This window comes from Delphinus delphis, chromosome 17 (genome assembly GCF_949987515.2).
Source record: "Delphinus delphis chromosome 17, mDelDel1.2, whole genome shotgun sequence".
NCBI lineage: Eukaryota > Metazoa > Chordata > Mammalia > Artiodactyla > Delphinidae > Delphinus > Delphinus delphis.
In genome coordinates this window covers 50,023,342-50,049,252 of record NC_082699.1, presented here as the reverse complement: position 1 = coordinate 50,049,252, position 25,911 = coordinate 50,023,342, and the positions used below count along the sequence as shown (strand labels likewise).

Genomic DNA, 25,911 nt, shown 5'->3' with positions numbered 1-25,911 from the left:
TGGCTAACATTCCATTGTATATATGTGCCACATCTTCTTTATCCATTCATCCGATGATGGGCACTTAGGTTAGGTTGTTTCCATCTCCGGGCTATTGTAAATAGAGCTGCAATGAACATTTTGGTACATGACTCTTTTTGAATTATGGTTTTCTCAGGGTATATGCCCTGTAGTGGGATTGTTGGGTCATATGGTAGTTCTATTGGTAGTTTTTTAAGGAACCTCCATACTGTTCTCCATAGTGGCTGTACCAATTCACATTCCCACCAGCAGTGCAAGAGTGTTCCCTTTTCTCCACACCCTCTCCAGCATTTATTGTTTCTAGATATTTTGATGATGGCCATTCTGATTGGTGTGAGATGATGTCTCACTGTAGTTTTGATTTGCATTTCTCTAATGATTAATGATGTTGAACATTCTTTCATGTGTTTGTTGGCCATAAACTATCAAACTCTTAGAGGAAAACATAGGCAGAACACTCTATGACATAAATCACAGCAAGATCCTTTTTGAGCCACCTCCTAGAGAAATGGAAATAAAAACAAAAATAAACAAATGGGACCTAATGAAACTTCAAAGCTTTTGCACAGCAAAGGAAACCATAAACAAGACCAAAAGACAACCCTCAGAATGGGAGAAAATATTTGCAAATGAAGCAACTGACAAAGGATTAATTTCCAAAATTTACAAGCAGCTCATGAAGCTCAATAACAAAAAAAACAACAACCCAATCCAAAAATGGGCAGAAGACCTAAACAGACATTTCTCCAAAGAAGATATACAGACTGCCAACAAACATATGTTTAACTTTTAAATACCAGGAACATTCAGTGTATTATTGGTTCAGGGATGATCCAACCTTTTAACTCTCTTGTTCCCCTTTTCCATTTTGTTTACTAGAGTAAAGCCTAAATCCCTGATAAACATTATTTGAGGGTCAGCAACACCTTTCAAACATGTATGTTTTGTTGGCTGTAATTAGCATGGATAATTGAAAAGTGATTATAAAACTCTCCGCTAGCACATACTAATCAATAACCACTGTTCTGGAAATTGTTTCTAAGTTAATAAAATTTTTTAATAATGTCATTTCTTATGTGGCAACTAACACTTTAAAAAGGTATAGCTCAATATCAAAAAAACAAACAACCCAATCCAAAAATGGGCAGAAGACCTAAATAGACATTTCTCCAAAGAAGATATACAGACTGCCAACAAACACATGAAAGAATGCTCAACATCATTAATCATTAGAGAAATGCAAACCAAAACTACAATGAGATATCATCTCACACCGGTCAGAATGGCCATCATCAAAAAATCTAGAAACAATAAATGCTGGAGAGGGTGTGGAGAAAAGGGAACCCTCTTGCACTGCTGGTGGGAATGTGAATTGATACAGCCACTATGGATAACAGTATGGAGGTTCCTTAAAAAACTACCAATAGAACTACCATATGACCCAGCAATCCCACTACTGGGCATATACCTTGAGAAAACCATAATTCAAAAAGAGTCATGTACCAAAATGTTCATTGCAGCTCTATTTACAATAGCCCGGTGATGGAAACAACCTAAGTGCCCATTATCGGATGAATGGATAAAGAAGATGTGGCACATATATACAATGGAATATTACTCAGCCGTAAAAAGAAACGAAATTGAGCTATTTGTAATGAGGTGGATGGACCTAGAGTCTGTCATACAGAGTGAAGTAAGTCAGAAAGAGAAAGACAAATACTGTATGCTAACACATATATATGCAATTTAAGAAAAAAAATGTCATGAAGAAACTAGGGGTAAGACAGGAATAAAGACACAGACCTACTAGAGAATGGACTTGAGGATATGGGGAGGGGGAAGGGTAAGCTGTGACAAAGCGAGAGAGGGGCATGGACATATATACACTACCAAATGTAAAATAGATAGCTAGTGGGAAGCAGCCGCATAGCACAGGGAGATCAGCTTGGTGCTTTGTGACCACCTAGAGGGGTGGGATAGGGAGGGTGGGAGGGAGGGAGACGCAAGAGGGAAGAGATATGGGAACATATGTATATGTATAACTGATTCACTTTGTTATAAAGCAGAAACTAACACACCATTGTAAAGCAATTATACTCCAATAAAGATGTAAAAAAAAAAAGGAATTAAGTATCATCTTTCAGATAATTTGCCTCTATGAAAACAAGCAATTGTTTTTTCATAAATTACTTAGATACAATACAGTTCAAAATTCTAATAAAACTAATTTTTAATGAACATTAGCCAAGGTGCAAGGACAACATTAAAGTGGAAAATTCCATGCAAAAATTAAAACAAAACCAACAGTAATGAGAAAAACAAATCCTTACATTATTTTTAACTAAAGATATAATAGGGTTGAATATTTCATTGTAATCATCTTGGTATCGTTGGCAGATCTGAGTATCTGGCTCTTTGCCTTTCATGTACTCATGAATTATGCAAATCATACCATATTTTTAAATTATTCTAATCACAGTTTGTTGAATGCACAGACTGTACTGTATATTTAGGTGAGGGGGGAGAGAGAAGAATTTTATTATTATATTCCTGAAAGCAACAGTCTTCAGAGCAACATATAAAGACTTTCCAAGAGGTACACAGACACATAAGATAGTCCTAAGGGAAGTAATCTTATATTCTGCTTCCATATGTTAATCTTATACTAAGCTGCCTGAGAACAGTGTGGTCAAGACATCTTACAGATTGCCTGTTCTCTGCTTTCACTAAGGCACTATCATCAGTCATCCAGAATTTTACATGCCATAAACCGTAAAAACTTCCTCGTTGCCCAAAGTTGGTACTGAGATGGGGAAAAGTTTTAAAAGACTGGATAACAAGTCCTTTGGCATATCAGGTGGTTTCTAATTCACTGATTTCCATAAAACTGGAGGAGTTTTTAATGAAGTTGTTCACTAATGGTCACTGAAAATAATTTTGATGAAATGTAAGTAATTTTGGAATATAAATAGAAACATGTTTAAAGAATTGACATTATAATAAAAATTTTCATAGACTTTTTTATGAACAAAGCTTCTCAATACTTGTAATAAAAAGAAAAAAGGGAGGGGGTAGAACTGAGGGGCTGAATCCTATCTCATCATTTCAATGAACAATATTCATCAATGGATACATAAACTAATTGGAGGAAAGCCCTAAATATTTTATTAAGGCATTTCCTATATTTTACATTTTTATATGTAATAATTATGACAATTTATAATTTATGTTGCTTTGATGAGCTGTTTATTAGTAATAATTTTAATGATAAAATTTTCTTGTGTTTAATTAACATTTGGAATAATGCAATTGTTGATAGACAATTTTCTCTTTGATTTCCACATGTATTGTGAGCAGAGGCATTGTGTATCTTTGTTCAGCACTACCTTTTCAAGTATGTTAGAACAGGAAGCAAAGCATAGCATAGTTTTAGAAGGCAGAAATAGTACCTTACTCTGGAGCAAAGGGTCACCATGCTTACTGTATATTATAAAAGGTTTAAGTTCCCAAAACTTATGGTTCCTCTTCTTTAACATAACCCATGGCACATGTAGCTGTCACTTGGCTTTCTTCACATCCAACTGTGGGGACTGAAGCTCAAAGAACTCATACAAGTGCTGGTACTGTGACTGCTGCTATTGTCACTCTGTTTTCTGCCAGCATGCATTAAACTGAGGCAGGCCAACTTGTTAGCAAGGTAGGGTAAGCCTTAGACCCTTTACTCTTTTGACAATAATCACAAAATTTTTAAATAAATGTAATTCCAGTACACACACACACACACATACAGATAAATGTGTAAGTATAGGTAATTTGTTGCAAAAAATGTAAAAGGGAATAAAAATATAGTACCTTAGAGTAAGATTCTATGAGGAGGTATAATTGACATACAAATTCAAAGAGAAAAAGTAATGATGCAAATTTTAACTGTTAAAGAGCACATTCAAGTGGTGTTTAAATGGATAATGGTAGAAGGCAAACTGTTAACAATGTTTAGATCCTACTGAGTATATTTAAAGTATAAATGCAAGTTTTAACTTAAAATGTCAATATTTACAATGCAGTGATGATAGACATCCTTTAGAATTGCTTAAACTTAAGATGAAAAATTTTACTGTGTAGTGGGTATAAAAAATAGTTTGAGGACCACATCCTTTTAGTAGCTCATTTAGTGCTATGTATTCTATAGTAGGCATTCAGTAAGCATTTGATGAAATTTTTAAGAAGGAAATTATACATCATTACCTGCCTTGAGGTAGGGGCTGTACCAGTTAGTGTTTTGATGAACCTTCTTGATTTAAGACATTTTAAGTAAGTTTCTTTACTACTAAAACTAGGTATATGTTCACCTTTTTTGCATCAAACCATGAAAGGGACTAAAATTAGAAATGGGGTAAATTAAAGAGTGTAAAAGAGGAGCTAAACGATTTTGAATAGATTTAATGTCAGGTTTTAATCATAAACTATTTCAATACTTTGCTACTGGTGGGATGTAGTATACAAAATAATTTCAGTTCAAGGAATCTCAATAATGTTTTGAAGATTCTGTTGTTGTTTTACCTTTCTTGCGGCACAGCAAACCAATATTCATGTTTCTTATCTCTCTGTGCATACTGTTGCATCGTTGCACTTGCTTGAGATACAAATGTTTTCCTCATAGGTTTTCCAACTCTGAGACATAAGAACTTATGTAATCGATGCCTCCTCTTTTCTTTTAAAAGTGCAGAACCTAGAATTGAGACACAAACAGTGTTTATTCAATTCTCATACACCATGCTTGAATGATTTAAAATAATTTAGATTAAGTAATGCTTATCTCCAAACTTCTGACAAATAATTACAGAATAAAACATCAACTTACTGAATTCTCTTAAGTAGCTTGTATTTTTTCCCATCAGAGGCAAAGTGACAAATACAGCAGGACTAATGAACTAATAGGCAAAGTATGAGCTGACGTTACATCTAAGCGTTAGGGAAAAGGCAGAAGATCCAGGAGCTGTTGGCAAATTTCTGTTTGTGACACCCGCACTAAAGTATCACATACACATGTGCAATTTTCTGCATGTTCTTTATCAGCCTTCTAGAACAATATCTAAATAAGTCTGTAGAATTTTCAAAGGTTTACTGTAATATGGTTGTTACAGACAAAAATTTAGTAAAAAATCTTGTGAAGCTTTTATATGCATATGAAGGTGTGATAAAAACAATATGCTAGATTCAGCCATCAGTTTGGACAGCCTGAATTGTCTCTAACCCGTCCAACCACAGATGCTGACATATGACACACTGAGAGTCTGACAACATGGTTCAATTCAGCAATCTAGACATTAATTAGCTTACGAAGGTGGCATTCTGTGAAGAAAAAGCACTTAGTTATAGTCAGGAGATCTGGGTACTAGTCATGGCTTTTTTTCTGTGTAATACTGCACAAGGTACCTCATCTATCTGAGCCCCAACATTTGCATCAGGTTAAAAGAGTGAACTTTTACCATTCTTCCCACAATTATATTTGTACATTTTTATATTTATATATTTTATAAGTTTATATATTTTATATTTTATAAGTTTTATGACATTATAAAGTCACTAAAGATCAGAAACTTTAAATATTTCCCTATTACAGGATCTCAAGTTACTTAAAATTAGTTACTTAAAACTAAGTTTCTTGTCCCCCCTCCATACACAGGTACAAAAAGAAGAAACCAAACGGTAACAATCCAGGAATACCTATCTAAACTATTTACCAATTTTTCTCCTTTTAGTATTTTGTCATAATGGGATGTCCCTCCCATCAAACCCTGCACCCAAACAAACCCAATAAAATAAAAGTAGTCTACTATATTATTGGGTCAAACGGAAATGCCTCATTTTATCTTTTTCAAAGTTTCAAAATATAAGACAACTATCAGACACAAATGTATCAAATAAAGATATTTATGCCAGCATTCTTTAAAACATCAAAGAAATATCTTAATAATATGAATTGTTAATAACAACTGAATGTCTTAATACAAAAATGGCTAAATTACAGGGCCATTAAACACCATGAAAGAATTATATGGATTCAAGTTGACCCTTGAACAACACAGGTTTGAACTGCACAGGTCCACTTATATGCAGATCTCCTTCAAATATTACATACTATAACACTACAATACATGGTTGGTTGAATCCATGTATGCAGAACCACAGATATGGAGGGCTGACTGTAAACTTACACATAGATTTTCGAATGTGGGAGAGGGGTGTGTGTCACCCCTTAACCCCTGAGTCATTCAAAGGTCAACTGTATAATGACATGGGAAAATGTTTATTACATAATATACTAAGTAAAAAAAAGCAAGAAACAACACTACATACAATCCTGATTTTATATGAAAAATACATGTAAGTAAAGATACATACAAAAACTAGCAAAATTGTATGTGTCTGTGTATGTATATACACATACACACTAAAGATCAAAGATAAATATACCAAATATTAACAATGATCATTTCTAGGTGATGGACTCAAAGTAATTTTTATAAATTTTCTAAAAACTTCCTACATTTGTCAAATGTTCTTTAATGAACATTCATTAGCTCTGAATAAAGAAAAAAATTACAAAAGAAAAAATATTCAATCTTTTATAGAACTTCCTTTGAGTAAATGAATTCCTTAACATCTACTGAATATAATCCTTAGGTCTTCAGTATACCTAAATTAGACAATGCAAAGAAAATTCAGTGTTTTTAAAAACTGAATCAAACCTTTGTGTGTTGCTGGTAGGAATGTAAAATGGTGCAGCCACTGTGGAAATCAGCTCAATGGTTCATCAAAAAATTAAACACAGAATTACCATAGGATCCAGCAAATCCACTTCTGGTATATATCCAAAAAATTGAAAGAATGAAATCGAACAGATTATTTGTACACCAATGTTCATAGCAGCATTATTCACAACGGCCAAAAGGTGGAAACAACCCAAATGTCCATCAACAAATGAACATATAAAGAAAATGTGCTGTGTACAGTAGAATATTACTCAGTTTTAAATAGGAAGAAATTTCTGACACGGAACAACACAGATGAAACTTGAAGGCATTATGCTAAGGGAAATAAGCCACACACAAAAGGGAAAATATGGTATAATTCCACTTATATGAGGTACATAGGGTAGAGATACAAATTCACAGAGACAAAACGTAGAATGGTGGTTGTCAGGGATTGTAGGGAGAAGAGAATGGAAGTTACTTTTAATGGGTACAGAGTTTCAGTTCAGGAAGATGAAAAAGTTCTGGAAATGGATGGTGGCGATGGTTGTACAACAATGTTGAACGTACTTAATGCCACTAAATTTTACATTAAAAATGGTTAAACTGGTAATTTTTATTTTATGTATATTTTAACAATTAAAATTTTTTAATTAAAAAGACTGAAATCTAGTATTGATTAATCTAGAATCAATACTCCAATAGAATATGAGCAATGTTAGCTAAGATACTTGAGTTATACACCTTTTAACCCATAATGTACTAAGTGGAAGCACTGTATATTAGAAATAAAAGACAAACTATTACTATAATTTTCATAAGTAAATAGTATGAAAAAACAAAATGGTGTTTTAATTTATCCTTAGTACTGCTTTTTAAAGGAAAACATTTAATCAGACAATGATGGAACTTGTGGATACTTGAAAGAATTTCAGAAATAGATTTTTATGTCTAATTGCACTTTTTAAAAATGATGGGATTACAACTTCGGCAATTGCAAATTGCAATTAGGATATTATATATGAAATTTTAAAAGGTATTTTAATGATAAAACATATCAAGAACTAAAAGAGAAATGGAGAAATCAGAGGTATTATGGAACTTGTGAGCACTTTCACGAAATAAATTGTTTAGAGACAGAATGCAGTGTGTGAGGAATGTTTAAACATGGTGGAAAAGATTCCCATTATGTGTACAATCCACTGTGGGATAAGAAAAGACAGGAGAAACCAGAGACTATGTACTTGTCCCCAGAGAAACATCAGTCAAGGGCTACTAGATCATCCTTCAGAGTGGCCTAAGACACAGTAGCTTTTGAGTCAGTGAGGAAAGATGGAGACAATATGCAATATGATAAACTAACTTTATATATTCCTTAACACTTACCTTCTATATTGGTTGTTGCTATTTTATGCTTAATTTCTTTTTGTGACACCTGTTGAATATTTTCCCTTTGCTGTTTAGTTTGTTGCATTGTATGGGTTTTCCAGAGTTTCCGTAGCTCTTCTACCTCAGTCTCTGAGTCCTGATTTTGTTCCTTTCCTTGTTTTCCTTTGTTGACAATTGGCTTATGTTTAAATTCTATTGCTTCCCCACAGGGCATACTTTCTTTTTCACCTTCTTCATGGTGTAATGAATTCTCATTAAGAAGAAAATCCTGGTCTGCATTACCTTTTATACCTGTGCTTTGTTCTTTAGGACCTGAGATTTCTTGAAGATTATCTGTAGTCTGATCTCCTTCCTTAGTAGCCATTTCAAGATTATTTAAATCAGTTTTAAGGGAAAGAGTCCCAACTTCATTGTTAGTATGTCCAGAATCGGATTTTAAGTGGTCAGGAGTACTAGCAGCCTCTGTTATGACTGTCAAACATTCTACTCCACTCTGACTGATGGTTTGCACAGATTCTGATGACGCACCAGATGATTTATCTTGTCGCAGCTCATCTGAAGAAATAAGCTCCTCTCGTATAGGAGAGAGTTCTGATTCCGTGAACACATCTTCAGAAAGAGACTCCTCGGTGCTCCTAGGAGCAGTGCTGGCACTATCATTACCTGCATCGCGAATTCTTGAGTCTATTTCATCAGTATTACTTCTTGTCATTTTCTTCAAATGGCAGAAGTCCTTTCCTGATAACTGATCTATCTCTCTGTCAGTAAACAAAATTTAAAGTTATTACTTTTTAAATTGGAGAATTTTATTTTCCACAAACTTAACACTGAATTAATATCACTAAAAAGGCTTTCCTAAAAGGGTGTAGCATACATCTCTTAACAGCATATCAAAAATTTGATTGATTCCTATAGACCATGTAATTAAGTCAAGTTTTGCATCAATTGCTTAAGATCTGGGAAATATCAGTGTAAGATTTCCTGAATTGATCTACCTGAAGAGAAGTTGAAGATACAAGTTCTGGGTGAAGCTATAATTCTAAACTAAAATTTATTCACTGATGAAATATGCAAATAAAATTTTGATTAAAATTTTAAATGTCTTAATAAAATAAAAATACACTGACTGATATTACACACACACACACACACACACACACACACACACACAGTGCTTATTTATATTTAAATAGAAATTAAACTAAAATAAATAACTCAAGTGCAAAGTTAAAAACCAACCTGAATAGAACTGAGGCAAAAGTGCTTAGAGGTTAGATATTAGCTAGCTGAATGGTTCATCATTACTTCTAGATTTCCATGTTTAATGGCATTTGTATATGCAAGCACTAATGTTCAATGGTTAGACAGTTAAGTTCTGGAAGGAGACAGTGTAAACACTGCATGAAATGCAAGTCAGCAACTCAAAATGATGGCTAAAAGTAGTTTCTGATAAACAGAAATTGCATGAGTTCTTTGGAAAAAGTATGAACATTTATGCAAGTCTGAGAATAGGAAAGACTGGAAGTAAGCCGACACACAATTTATTGGCTACCTCTGGATGGTGAAGTTGGGTAACCCTGTTCCTCTTATTCTAGTACTTGATATTTTTTATAATGATATGCATAATTTTCATTGTGCATAGGATAGGTAAAATTTATTTTTAAAAAAGTATTAATTAGTTGAAGTCCAGTTCCTATCTCTGCTTCCCTTGTATTGAGTGATTCACCTTAAGAAATGTATGTAAGCATCTAATCCGTGTTATTAAATGTGTAATAGTGTCATCTACTGGTGAGCCCCTAAAACTGCATATATAGGGTCGTGGAACTTGGCAAAAGTTTTGAGAAACTGTACCTGTAGATTTAATAAGACCCTTAGGTATGAGATAAAGTCAAGTAAACCTAACAGTATATAGATTTAGATAAGTGTTGTAACCTTATTTTTTTATGTCAATGATGCTGCTATTGCTCAATATAGTTCCTGAACAATACCTTTGCAATTAACTTCCCAAGCAGTGTAAGACAGAAGAAAACCAATCAAATCTTACACCTCATTTTTACCATACATGACATTATCTGAGTTGTTGCCGAGTATTGTTTTTAATCAATTCATAAGGCAGCATTGAAAGATATTTCTTTTGGAGTAACTTTTTTAAAGGTTTGGATCAAATAGATGGTCTTTCCAGGTGATGTTGTGAATGATAAAACAGTGATTTACAAGAGGAAGAGCCCTATAGCATCTGTGTAGAATAGTTATGGATCATTCAGCATAATAGAATCCCAAAGTATCCTAATACAAATGGAAAAGCAGGGCAAGATAAAATGGATCTCACCAATGACTGGCAACATATACATACATATACTCTTCTTGTTTCTCTTTTAATCTAATCCTTCACTCCTTCACCTTTGTCTTACCCCTCCACCTGCCACAATAATCTTTACTTGCTGAGACTGATTTTGGATGATGATATATTAAATAGCTAACAGTAGAGGCAATCCTAGGAATAATCTGCACCTCTAAGGATGAGTTTACCAAGCCAAAACAGTATCTACTGGGGGGCCACTATAATGGAGACTGTTTAAATAAAAGATTTTATTCTACCACAGGTATTCTAACAATTCATGTAGTCTGCCTCAGAAACAAAAATAATTTGCTCTCCGTCTCTTTTGTAAGTAGTTCTGTCTCACAGGGGTTAATTTTAAAACAACCATTATCATCCCTGTGGGCTATTACAGGGATAGAAATCTCAGTATCAGTTAAAGTGAAGCCAGTTTTTAAACTGTTGACAAAGTCATGTATGGAGGAATGGGGGAGTTCTTTTCTATTACATATCAATTTTCTTCTTTTGTCCTTCCCTTCCTTTGTTTGTATACCTGTCTTTTATTTTCTTCTCCTTTTATTTCTTATCCTTCCCTTTTCTTTGTTATTCCTTTAGTTAAACACATTTCTTTCAAAGGCTATGCTGACCTGTAGCCTCACATCTATGTTACCTGAAACACACAAATTCCCTAACCAGTATATTCCAAGGTTAACTCTTTAAATTTGTGCAATCTGTGGGTCTTCTTCCCTGTGTTTTATACTTTTCTGAGAGAAGGGTGCAAACATATAAATCAATAAATGACAAAGCTGCTCTGGCTTTATTAATGTCAGGTCTTTGCTCATGTGACCTCCCCCAAACCCCACACCCAACTCTTCAGGCTCTTCTAAGGAAAATTTGAAAGCTACCCTTGATTACTTATGTTACCTTAAATTACTAATAAAAATAATTTGAATTTACCTGAATAAAATGGGCTGGTAAACATTGAATTAAATGAGTACTATAGGTTACTTTTAAATATCAGGTTCTCTGACCAAATACACAAATATAAATCTAAAACAATTCCTAACCTAGTGCAGTAAGAATAATCTTTTCAATACTACATATAATTTGTTTCATTAATGATAAAATGAAAAGCAGCTATAATAAAACTATTAAAAAATACTTCAGAGTTATTAGACCAGGGTCAACTATCTAGATGAAATAAAATTGCAAAGGAGTATAAATATCACTCTTACATGGGTAAGGATTCCTTTATTTTGCTATCGAAAATTTCTTTGTACATTGCAGCTGACATAACCTCTTCCATTGGACACATGATGCCATATTCCTCACAGCCATTCTCTTGAACCAAGGGGTCAGTTTTATGTGGATCAAACATTATATTATTTGGTGTAACTAGCAACACACCGCTGACTGTGCCCTAAGATGAAAAAAGAAAATAATGTTTAAACTTCAAAGTTTAAATTTTCAAAATTATTCTAGGTATTTTTATTTCCAATGTTAGGCCATCTACCACATATAAAAGTAGTATAGTCAAGCACTATGGCATTCTCATGAAAATGTTTTTAATAACACCCAAATTTTCCCAGTAAATTCTCCTTGTTAGCAAAGGCAAAATACAAAGAATATCATATTCACCTTCAATCAATCAAAACAGGAATTAAAATTTGCAGCCTCAGTAAAATGCTGAGTTATATCAGCAAGATAACCTCAGTAATATAAGAAGGATTGTAAAGTCCTTCAAGGCATGAGCCATGTTTTACATTAACTTGCATACAGCCTCCTGCGTTCTTCCGTCACTACAGGTATCAAATGGTTTCATGCACACACTGCAGGTTTAATAAATAATGTGCTGATAACTCAATCCATTATAAAAGGAAAATAGTATAATCTGTTTAAAATATCTTTAAAAAAAAAATCTCCATTTCACTCGATTCTGCTACTGCCTAGTTATGTGACCTCTGGCAAGCAAAGCCTCTGGGGTTGTTTCTTCATCTGTAAAATTAATTAGATTAGATTACTTCTAAGGCATACAGTAATTATTTTAATCATGAAAAGCTATGGAATTTTAAATATATTTATACAAATAGTGATACAAATATAAAGAGTCCAACCCTCTCATCTTACAAATGAGCAAACAGAAGTACGTAAGAAGCTGATCCCACTAATATTAGCTAATGTTTCTTGAATGCTTTGTATGTATCATGTTTTATATATATTATTGTTCATTTATATATATTATTGTTCAATTATAGCTCTGAGATGAGAATACAGGTGGGGAAATTAAAATTGAGAGAGGCTAGGCAATTTGTCCTAAATAATAAATAACATAGCTAACTAATAAGTGGCAGGACCAAGATCCAAAATCCAAGCAGTCCATGCTTTTTACTATAATCTTTTCACATCTGAGTTACAAACAATAATCACTTCAACTCAAGTACCAAATACTCCTTAATCCTATTATTTTATTTATTTTTATTGAAGTATAGTTACTTTACAATGTTGTGTTAATTTGTGCTGTACAGTAAAGTTATTCAGTTATGTATATTCTTTCTTAATCCCATTTTCAAACTCCCATTCCACTACAACCTGTAAGAATAAAAATAAAGAGCCAGACAGAATTCTAAAACTAAACCAAATAATTACTTCAAAGTTGTCTTTTTTTTCTGAAGATACCAATAGAAAAACTTAAATATTGCTTGATTTGGTATCACACCCTCCTTCCAAGTCCATATTCAGCTCTGTGAATTTATCTGATTTAACTTTAAGAATGTAAAACTTAAGTTATGACAGACACTAACTTTAGAAACAAAAAAATAAAAAAATAAATCCTACTAAAAATGGTCACCCAATCACAAATGAAAAAAAGTTATTGCCAATGTTCGAGATTATAAAATACGCTTATTATTTACAGTAACTGCATGCAATACTGGAGAGAAGAATACGTGTGTGTGTGCATTTTGGTGGAGGAGAGGGAATCAATCTCAAACTCTGACTAGTATTTCTTTTAGTTCAGACCATAGACCTCCTAAATAAGGAGGAACTTTATGTAAACCATAGCCTAATCATCTTTTGATCAATATTTTATTTTATTGTTTTTTAATATCTTTATTGGAGTATAATTGCTTTACCATGTTGTGTTAGTTTCTGCTGTATAACAAAGTGAATCAGCTATATGTATACATATAACCCCATATCCCCTCCCTTTTGCGTTTCCCTCCCACCCCTTGATCAATATTTTAAACAGATTCATATATATTACGTATTCCTGGATCACATGCCAACGGAAATCAATGAGTGATGATAAAATATGTTGCAGGGACATTTACAACTGCCAGGGATAATCCAAGAAATAAATAATCAAGAGTAGAGTATATACAATGTAAAAAAGCTGAAAGATTTCCAATCTTTAATACCTTCCTCTATCTCACCACGTCTACAAGCAAGTTATTTGAGAAATGAAACCAAACAATCAGTAAGGATTAAGGAAAGCAAACTTCAGGTTCTCTGAAAGACTTCAGGTCATTCTTGATTTCATAAATTTCATCTGAGCATTAGTTTTAAATGATGATATAATATTTGGTTCACTGGCATAACACTACATCTTTTTCTTTAAAGGATTTTCATTAAAGACAATGATTACTAGGTATTATAGAAAAGGCCCAGTGTAATAATAATACTTTAATTCACTATACACATGAATACTATAATCTTAGTAGTGTAATTATAGAAACCATTTGAAAGGTCTCTCAAAACCGTACTTCTACTACTTGGATTACAAGGGGCTTGAAGCCCTATAGCTTAACACTGGAATGATCAATCTGCTAGTGTTATATTCCAGGAATTCACCCTTATTTGCTACTACTGAAGGATGCACTGATATATTCTTCAAGCTTCTTTCCCTCTGCCTTTAGCTGGAGCTCTTTGAGGTATTCTGTGAGATGTCAGGTGTCTCCATAAATCAAAAGAGACGGCCATGAGAAACATTACAACACAAAATTCACAAAAATCTCTTTAGAAAGTAGCCTCTCAAATTCACTTGCCCAAGATCAAATCTGAAATCATAAACTCATACTAAACCATTAACACTTCATTCTTTTTAAATACTGTTTCATAAATGTAGACATATTTTCAGGAGCAAGAGCATACTGTAAGTAAGAGATTTCCAATTACCATATCTTAATCCACATGACCTTCAGAAACTTTAAGCACTTACTTCCCTTTAGTATTAGTAACTTCCAATTCCTTATGTGCAATTACTTGACTAATCTTCCAAGAAGGAATTATTTCTATTAGAAAATAAAGTCTATTTCTAAAAGAAAAGTTACCACTTATATTTCAATATTTCTGTAAATACTAAAAGATAAAAGATTATGATTTGGGAACTCATTCCAGGAGAAATAAAAGCTTGTACTGATTTTTTTTTCAGTCTTAAGTCCACAGTAATTTAACCATTACAATAATTGTTGATAAATTTCCATAATTTTATATAAATAATCTTTACTACAATCAACCTGTAAGAAGAAGAAAGAAGATGACTTGTATGAGAAAGCATCTTTTCCTGCTTACTTTCTTACAAGAGATTATGTTTCAAGAACACCAGTGCAAGCCATTCCTAACCCTGCCAATGACTTTATCTTTTCTTTGATTCTTAAACAGAATGGTTATTCAAATACTTCCAACTAAAATTTTGCTTCTAGCCAAGAACTAATTCTGCCTAAAGCTACTAAAACACATAAAATACATGAAATAACTCTTTTCCGATACTAGAATGCTGAATAAGGGGAAACAAATAAGATGAGATCTACAAATGCCCCAGCACACTGGGTGGAGTTTCCTGGCCACAGACAGAGACAGGAAAGGAGAGAACACTCCCTACTGAGAAAGCTTTGGAGATCTACAGAGGATTCTTTTCCAAGGTTCCAGCTGAGGACTGATTGCCACCTGTGCGAAAGCAGCTATCCAAGGATGAGAAAAAAAGCACTCAAAAGAAGCTGAGAAAACAATCCCTAGAGTCCACAGAGTCAGAAATAGTTTGTGTTCTCACCAACCAGAGCAAAAACCCTTGTAATTTACAGCACCTCAATACTCAGAAGGGTATTATCTCAGTAAGGGGAAAACTAGCTAGACTTAAAAGCTGCTCTGGTCATGCCTAACAAAACTTAAAAGCAAGCCATGATAGGATGAAGCTGTTTCCAAGAAACAACGATGTCACAGAAAAATGCGCAAGAATATGTATAGGAATACAAAAATATCCAGCACCCAACAAGATAAAATCCATAATATCTGGTATCCAATTAAAAATTACTAGGCATGCAAACAAACAGGAAAATATGGCTCACAGCAATAACAAAAATCAATGAACTGAAACAAACCCAAAAGTGGAAGAGAGAAAAGAATTGGTAGAAAAAGACATTAAAACAATTATTTTAACTATAGTCCATGTATTCAAGAATATAGAAGAAAGATTTTGCGTGTTAAGTAGGGATGTGGAAGATATAAGCGACCCAGTTTAAACTCAGAGGTGAAAAATACACTGGATAGAATACCAGATTAGATTTGGCAGAAAAATTAATTACTGAACTTCAAGATACAGCAATTGAAATTGTCCAAAATGGAGAGAGAGGAAAAAAAAGAGCAGAGTATCAGTAAGCTATGAAGCACATCATCAAGCAACCTAAAATATGCATAACTGGAGTTTCCAAAGAAGAGGAGAGAATGGGGGAGAAAAAACATTTGAAGAAATATGGCCAAAATTTTTTCAAATTTGATGAAAACTATAAACCTACAGATCCAAGAAGCTGAACGAACCCCAAGGAAAACAAATATGAAACACACACCAAGGCACATCATAATTAAACTGCTCAACAATATCAAAAAAACAAACCACCCAATCAAAAAATGGGCAGAAGACCTAAACAGACATTTCTCCAAAGAAGCCATAGAGATGGCCAAAGGCACGTGAAAAGATGCTCAACATTGCTAATTATTAGAGAAATGCAAATCAAAACTACAGTGAGATATCTCCTCACACCAGTCAGAATGGCCATCATCAAAAAAATCTACAAACAGTAAATGCTGGAGAGGGTATGGAGAAAAGGGAACCCTCCTACACTGTTGGTGGGAATGTAAATTGGCACTATGGAGAACAGTATGGAGGTTCCTTAAAAAAGTAAAAACAGAACTACTATATGATCCAGCAATCCCACTACTGGGCATATATCTGGAGAAAAACATGGTTTGAAAAGATACATGCAGCACTCCAATGATCACTGCAGCACTGTTTACAACAGCCAAGACATGGAAGCAACCTAAATGTGCATCAACAGATGAATGGATAAAGAAGATGTGGTACATATATACAATGGAATATTACTCAGCCATTAAAAAGAATGAAATAATGCCATCTGCAGCAACATGGATGGACCAGGATATTATCATACTAAGTGAAGTGAGTCAGACAGAGAAAGACAAATATATATTGCTTGTATGCGGAATCTAAAAAAAAAAAAAGATACAAATGAACTTATTTACAAAACAGAACAGACTCACAGACACAGAGAACAAACTTATGGTTACCAGGGGGGAAAGGTGGGGAGGGAGGGATAGACTGGGAGTTTGGAAGTGATCTGTACTATATTTAAAATAGATAACCAACATTGTATGCCACAGGGAACTCTGCTCAATATTCTGTAATAACCTAAATGGGAAAAGAATTTAAAAAAGAATATATATGTAAAAAAATAATAACAATAAAATTAAAAAAAAATCAACTTGCTCAAAATCAGTGATAAAGACATCATCTTAAATGCAAAGACAAATATATATTTTATACAGCACACCAAATACAAAATAGAAGACTTCTCTTCAGAAACAGTGCAAGCCAGAAAACAGTAGAGATTTGAAAGAAACATCTTTAAAGTTCTGAAAGGAAAAGAAAACCCTGTCAACCTAAAATTCTATGCCCAGTGAAAATATCTTTAAAAAGTAAAGAAAATACCAAAGCTATATGAATAGCAAATAAGCAAATGAAAAGATGCTCAGTATCATAAGTCATTAGGGAAATGTAAATTAAATGAGTTACCACTAAAGACCAATAAGCATAATTAAAATCTAAAACACTGACCATGGTGAATGCTGGTGAGGATGTGGAGAAACAGCAACTCTCAGTGACTGCTGGCAGGAATGGAAAATAACACAGCCACTTTTGGAAGGCAGTTTGGTAGTTTCCTACAGAGCTAAACACAGTCTTACCACACGATCTAACAATCACATGTCTTAGTATTCAACCAAAGGAAATAAAAACGTATACAAAACCTGCATATTGTTTATAGCAGCTATCTTCATAAGTGTCCAAACTTGGAAGCAACCAAGATGCCCTTCAGTAGGTGAATGGATAAACTGTTGTACTGTACATCCACAGCGATAAAAACAAATGAGCTGTCAAGCCATGAAAGATATGGAAGGCTCTTAAATGCATACTGCTAAGTGAAAGAAACCACTCTGAAATCATTCAATCATACTTTATGATTCTAACTGCATGACACTCTGTAAAAGGCAAAACTATGGAGACAGAAAAAAGATCAGTAGTTTCCAGGGGTCCAGAGGAAGGGATGGATGAACAGACAGAGCACAGAGGATTTGGGAGACAATGAAACTATTTTGCATGATACTGTAATAGTGGATACATGTCATCATACATTTCTCAAAACCCATAGAGTGTATGACACAAAGAGTGAGTTCTGATGTAAACTGTGGAAACCCACTTTAAGTGTAAGACACAGTCTCAAAGTAAAAAAATGGAAGAGATAAATCAAGTTAACACTAACTGAACAGAAGCTAAGTGACTACATTTGTATCCATCAAAGCAGACTTCATAGCAAAGAGTTTTACCAAGAATAGTCTTTCATAATTAAACAAGTCCATTCATCAAGACAATATAAGAATCCAAAACATTTTTATACCTAACCACAGAGTTTCAAAATACACACAAAAAAACTGATAGAACTAGAAGGGGAAATAGACAAATCCACAATTATAGAGGTATTTCAACATCCTTCTGTCAATAATTGATAGAACAAAAAGACAGAAGATCAATAGTAACACTCAACTTGATTTAATTGACATTTATAAACTATTTCTCCCAACAACAGCAGAATACACATTCTTTCCAAGTGCACATGTAACACGTATCAAGATATAATACATTCTGCACCATTAAACGTTAAGCCTACAAATAGTAGTATGTTCTCTAACCACATGGAAAAACATTAGAAATCAGTAACAGAAAGATATCTTGAAAAATACCAAATATTTGGAAACTAAGAAACTTCTAAATGTTCCATGGGCCAAAAAAGAAATGAAGAGAAAGTATTATGAACTGAAAGAAAATGAAAATACAACATATCAAGACTGTGGATTCAGTTAAAACAGTACATAGAGGGAAATTTATAGCACTAAACACCTATTTCAAATACCCATAATTTATGAATTACGACTATAAAGAAATGGTTCCCACGTGTGACTTCTCAAGTGGGTATCATACTATAATTACTTTCTTAGCAACACCGGGAGTTTATTTTGACTACTGTACTTTACTATAATTCCCTCTGCAGACTAGAAGTTCTCTGTTTTAGAAAAGCAGCAACCTGTGGTAGATAAAACACAGATTCAAACTGGGTTTGAATTCTAGCCAGGACAGAGAAACCCTGGACTCATTAACCTTTTCTGAAAGTTTTTTTTTTTTTTTTCCTGTGAAGAAGGAATAGGACTGCCTATTTCACAAGATTATTTTAAATTGATCATCATGTGCTGATGCTGATGACTAAAAATGTAAATGCAAAACTGTCATATTTTAGTAATAAAAAATGATTAAAAGTTTTTTCTAAAGTTTTATCCATTACCTTGCCACTGGTAATATATCTGCAATTAATTTTAAGAAATTTCTCAGTAAATGCTTCTTCCTCCTCAGAAGTTGAAGATACAACTCGTGCAGGTCGAATACCAGTAAAAGCAGATGAGAGAGTTTCTTCTTTCGGGTGGACTACATCAGGATTCTTTAAAAAAAAAAAAAAAGATAAAGACACTTCAGAGAACTAAATAAAACTAAGCACATGGTTAAATGCAAATGCATAGCTCTCCCCAGTAAGTGTTCTTCCTTCTCATCACATTCTGTAGAACAGCTCAAAACGTTTTTATGTAAAAAAATATGGGAAAGATGGCTTCCCTGGTGGCGCAGTGGTTGAGAGTCCGCCTGCCGATGCAGGGGACACGGGTTCGTGCCCCGGTCCGGGAGGATCCCACATGCCGCGGAGTGGCTGGGCCCGTGAGCCATGGCCGCTGAGCCTGCGCGTCCGGAGCCTGTGCTCCGCAACGGGAGAGGCCACAACAGCGAGAGGCCCGCGTACCGCAAAAAAAAAAAAAAAAATATGGGAAAGAATGTCACTTCTTTTACATTTGGTAAAGATCCTAATACAGCTTAAACTTACATTTTTCAATTATTTTTTTAATGGGAATATATATATACTGGTTATAATACATATGTGTTTGTGTGTGTGTGTGTGTGTGTGTGTGTGTGTGTGTGTATACACACACATACACATTCAGTTGCTCCTGAATCAAATCACTGGTCCTGATCATTTAATATATCCCTCAGGTGCTGGGAGCAGAGAAAAGGTGAGTGCTTGTCTGTGAAACCTAGGAATTCAGCAGAATCCATTCATTGAAGAGCCTGTTAAAATCTCAAGCTATAAAGAATTTATCAGTACCATTTTACAAAGTATTAATTAGTTAGATCATAGGTTTTTAACTTTTTTGATGCCATGGACCATTCCCACAGTGAAGCCTATAGACCTCCTTTTCAGAATGTTTTTTTTTAATACTCAAAATATAGAATTACAAAGAAAAACAATTATATCAAAACAATTATCAAAACACTTTTTAATCAGATATTTTTATTTATAGATATATACGCTTCTTTATTAATACATTAAATAACAAGATCTAGTGATGACTCATAACGATAATTTTGAAGTACATGGCCATAAACAACATTCTGTGATATCTACAACAACTCTAAATGGATTTGAAAATATGTGAGTTCTAGGGCTTCCCTGGTGGCGCAGTGGTTGAGAGTCCGCCTGCCGATGCAGGGGACACAGGTTCGTGCCCCGGTCTGGGAAGATCCCACATGCCGCAGAGCGGCTGGGCCCGTGAGCCATGGACGCTGAGCCTGCGCGTCTGGAGCCTGTGCTCCACAGCGGAAGGGGCCACAACAGTGAGAGGCTCGCGTACCATTAAAAAAAAAAAAAAAAAAAGAACTGAAAATATGTGAGTTCTATTGGAGACAAAGTCACAGGTATCCCTGGTGCTTTTCTATAGTTTGCTGCTTATATTCTTAATCTTTAAAAATGCTAGATTTCACTTAAAATTTTTTCTATCCAAGTTCACAGAACTCATAGTTTTCCCAAAGTTCACTATTCTGTACAAATGTAGGAAGGTTAGACAGATGCCTTTTAATCTTTGTTTTAAATACCTCCACAGAGGCATTTCATACCTTATAAGTAAATGCACAATTCCTTATATAATAGTTTTCATAGTAGCAAGGTTCTTCAGAGCTTTGAACTAAAATCTGCCACTCTGTAATTAATACCTAATAGTTATTATTTGCCCTTTTGAAATAATAAACAAGACTGCTTCCTCTTCAGTCTCACAGACTTTGAGATACTTGAAAAGAACTATCAAATTTTAACATGACTTTTTCTACTCTAATAAATGCATCTAATTCCTTAAATTCTGTCCTATATAGGACAGACTTTGTAGACTTCCTTTCTAAATTTCATATACCCTTCCTAAAATATAGGGCTGAATCCCAAGCACTTGGGCAGATACTCAACAGACATTTTTTGAAGGTAGACCAGTTCAGAACACTGCAAAACAGCTACATCTGATATAATTATATTTTTAAAAAACCTAAAATGGAATTATATTTTAACAGCTGCATGATACTGTTATAGCATTATTATCAATCTTTTCATTTTGTGATACAAACTAATAACTTTACATTCATCCTGTTGTCTCTGGTAGTTACTGTATCTAAGAGTTTTATATCATATATAAATTCATTTAGCACAGATAATTAAATAAGGGACATTAATAATATTAATTGATATTTATGAATACCTTTATATTTAAGTATATTATAAAGACCATTTCACTTTCAAATCACTCATAAGGTATATACTATTACCTTAATTTTTAAGGAAACGTATGCTTGTCCAAATTCAGTAACTTGCCCAATGAGTAAGATGAAGCTGAGATGAAAACCCATGTTGCCAACACATGAACTAGTGAGCTTAACTGCACTACTATATGCTTTCCATTTCAAACATTCTTCTAAAAGATTGTGTGCAGAGGGGAAAAATAAAGCCAATACAGAGCTATCACAGGGCCCCCTGCAAACTGGCACAAAGCAATACACAAATTTTGTCTATGACTGTTCAGTTACTCCCAAATCAGGTGACAACAGTATCTACTAAATAACCATATTATTCACAGAAACTGTATCAGGGTACATTGTCAAATATTTTCCTTAAACATATACCTCATAGAACAAGATCTCTGAGGTTCCTTCAAAGCCTCAAATTCTACAACTCAGTATCAATAGCAATCCCAACTTGTCAAAGTAATCCTATTAAAAAGAATACATGAGATTAGCTTAACGAATGCTCAAAGTATAGCATAAAAGAGTATTTCTTTAAAAGAGATCAAAGTTGTTTAGAGAAATCATAATCAGACCTCATTTTAACTTACATACATGTACATGATCCAAAGTATCAGTATCTCCGTATCTCTGTGAATTTACAGATTCTGTTTCTTAATAAGGTGATTTGAATAAGCTTACTTGAGTGCTTTCTGAAGCTTCTTTGTGCAATTTTGTTTTAGCCACTAGGGATGGAAAGGTCCTTAAAAATACAGGATTATAAACATTTATTTATCAAGCCTCAATTGTCACCTCAATTGTTCAAATGTGCAAAAGGAAAGCAATGCTATGGCAAGTGACCCAAAAAAGTTGACTTATGGTCATCTTTTTTGTACAGTATGATTAAATATTATATAATTTGTAGAGTATTATTATAAATCATTACCATAAGCTAATTAGCAACTCCAAACTCTCCTTTTCCCATGTTGCCTTGGCTTTATGGAGTTTTTGTTCTTTAGTGATTGAAAATATGTAGAAATGTTCTCTGGTAACATGTAGGTAAGGCATACAAAATTTGAGAAGGAAAAACCATACAGGCACAGAAATACCAACATTTATATTTATTTCATACAAACATATATAATATATAATCTAAAATAAATGTTTATTTTTAAAGTAGTGAATATTATGTTTCTTCACTCAATCCAATAAATACGATGGGTACCATTTACTTCCTATAAATTGTTATGTTTAACTATCACTCTCAGAATTTATTTAAACTCCACTTAAGAATTTGAGGCTCTTAAAACAAACATACAGAATAAAATACAATACAAATAAAAATATCAGAGTGAAGAAAAAATAAAATGCAATTTTAAGTGTTGTACTTGGAGTTTTGGACCTGGCACTGAGCTTTTTAGCAACCAGGTCAAAAAGCAAAGAAGGATCAATTTTTAAATTCTAATTATGAGAACAATGCTTGCTTTCAGAATCTAGAAGAAAACTCTCACCCAGTAATTTAACTATTTATTTGTGATATTACAAATACAGAGATTTCTTCTATATAAAGAAATGCTTTCCTAAAAATCTATATAAATACAAAGTCGTACTATGACGTTTTATGTTTTCACATATTTCAAATATAAAATTTTGTTCTAAGAATGTAAGACTAAGGTATAATTATAGCACCACCATTTAAAAAGTACATATTAAAAAATTATAATTCCCTAATAAACTGTTGGTATTTAAGTTTAAAAGCACCAAAGCTAAATTATATTATACAATATATAGGTAACATATAATTCATGTGTTATTTATACATACGGCATTTATAGTTGTTTAACTTTATTTTAATATAACATGTAATATATAAACTTATGTTTATTATATAATAAAGTATATATACTTACATATGAAAATTTAGGTTTAAAAGCATGAAATTTAAAATCATAATTTATATATTATATATCAGATAAAATATATTTTATATATTATATATTTTAGTGATTTTAAATTTATTTTAAGTTTAAACATATAATATTATACACAGAGAGAGAGAGGAAGGAGGTGGAAGTAAGGAAGAAGGGAAAGAGGGGAGAGGAATGCTTGTGACTAGTTTAAGGATGGCATATGTGAGAACAATTTTTGAAGCCTATGTTATATTTAATCTCTTCAAACTATATTGATATTTCTAACTAAAATTTTTTTAACTTCTTGCATGTGTGCTATTACTTTAATGTCTGTTTTCAGGTATATAAGTTCAGGATGTCAATGAATTATGTGATTAGTATAATTAAAATAGAGGGAGGTTTATTTTATTAGATTTCACAAATATTCTCAAGATCCCCAAAACCCTGTAAGAAATTAACATCACTCTTTTATACATTTTCTCATCTATATGTAAAGAGAATAGTCACTGAATGTCTTTTTTAAAAAAATCTTATTTGACTAGAGTTAGAAAACCTTCTAAAGTTCCCTGACTAAACAATGTGGTTCTCTTGAAATTTTATAAAAGGCAACATTATGACACTTCACTGTGTCACCCAAGAAGATATGCTGAAGTCCTAACCCCCTACCTCAGAATGCAACCTTATTTGGAAATCAGCTTTTCACAGATGAAGTGAGTTAAGCTGAAGTCACACAGGAGGAGTAGAGTGGACCCTTAATCCAATTTAATTGGTTTCCTTATCTGAAGAGGAGACCACTATGTGAAGACACAAACACACAAGGAGAAGACAGCCATGTGACTACAAAGGCAGAAACTGGAGTAATCTGTCCAACAAGACAAGGAATGACAAGGATTGTGGGCCAACACCCGATGCTAGAAGAGGCAAGGAAAGATCCTCCCCCACAAGGTGCTTGCCAACATCTTGATTCCACACATCTAGCCTCCAGAACTGTGAGGTAAGTTTCTGATTTAGACCACCCATTCTGTAATCCTTTGTTACAGCAATCCCAGGAAATTAATACAGGCAAATAATAATTTTTTAAGTTACATAAACAGAAGAACAACATATTTAAAAGTCCAGATAATCTTAAATATTGAGGGAAAAAAAGCAATGCTTTTGTTCACCTTTTAATCATTTTAAGCAATACTTCCGATTATCTGCTTTACTTTTATTTTTGCTTTGGTAAGCAAAAATTTGCTACATTACTTCCACATAGCTCTTTACTACAAACTTTCTAGTTTCTACAATTTAGGACACATATATTTTAGTTTTAGATTGTATGTCTCAGTCACAGAGAATCTGTACTGCTAATCCTTACCCTTTCATCAATTAGTTCAAAAAGTGGTTAAGAATATAACACAAAACCTGGATGTAGACTGTCAGGGTTTAAATCTCAGCTCTACCACTCATCAAGTATGTGACCTTGTGTACATTACTCATTCTCTCTATGCCTTAGTTTCCTCATTAATAAATGCATAGTAAGTACTTTTTAAATGTTAATAGTAACTGGCAGAATAATTGCCTATGCTTAAAAAGAAGCTTTTAATGTGCCTAAACTCTATTAATGCTTTATATATTTTCTCCTGTAAGACCTTCTAGGCCTTCCATAGAATCTCTTAGTAGTATTTTTTTCAAAATTATATTTTCTTACTACCATGAAATATAATTTCAAAATTATATTTTCTTACCACATTGTAAGTACTCTACTTTTCTTATTATCTTTTAGATTTATTAGAGTATACTAAAGAGTGTTTTATATTAAAGAGAATACAACTATCTGCTAGCCCATCTTTCAGTGGAGTATAGTAACATAAGCTGAAATTAAAAACTATTTAAAACCATTTCACTTTTCCATATTATTTATTTAAAATTCTTTTTCCTCTGAATTCCATCCTAAATATATCACACTAGTAGTTCTAGCCGAAAATGGCATTAGCATAATAAATAAATTTAAGATGCAGAGAGGAGAAATCAAAGGAGATAAACAAAAGAGGTTTTTATATTTACAAAAGAATGTTAGATTAAAAAAATTTTACAAAATGATAGTGCAAAAGTGACAGGTTTTACTACACTCACAATGATTGAATATTACTTATCTTTTTGGGTTGGGTCCAATTATTTACTGATCGATAGTAGTTTCTGAGCTATCAATTTCCAGCTATAAAGTGCTAGTAAAAAACCATGGGCTCTGGACTCAGACTATCCGCGCTGGAATCCTAATTCAGGTAAGTAGTCTAGCTTTTCACAATTTTGCTTTAGGGTATGGAACACAAGCTAAAT

General features: G+C 33.3%; 1 protein-coding gene across 3 annotated transcripts in view; it reads right to left on the bottom strand.

Moving 5' to 3' along the window:
• Positions 1-25,911, bottom strand: part of OXR1 (oxidation resistance 1) — a 446,899-nt gene that overhangs the window by 46,727 nt on the left and 374,261 nt on the right. For all 3 annotated transcript variants that reach the window (XM_059995055.2, XM_059995052.1, XM_059995056.1), the window contains 4 exons: positions 19,386-19,538; positions 11,718-11,902; positions 8,163-8,923; positions 4,582-4,750 (listed from right to left, as the gene is read on the bottom strand). In XM_059995055.2, coding sequence (XP_059851038.1) covers positions 4,582-4,750; positions 8,163-8,923; positions 11,718-11,902; positions 19,386-19,538 — 1,268 coding nt within the window. The remainder of the gene's footprint in view (positions 1-4,581; positions 4,751-8,162; positions 8,924-11,717; positions 11,903-19,385; positions 19,539-25,911) is intronic.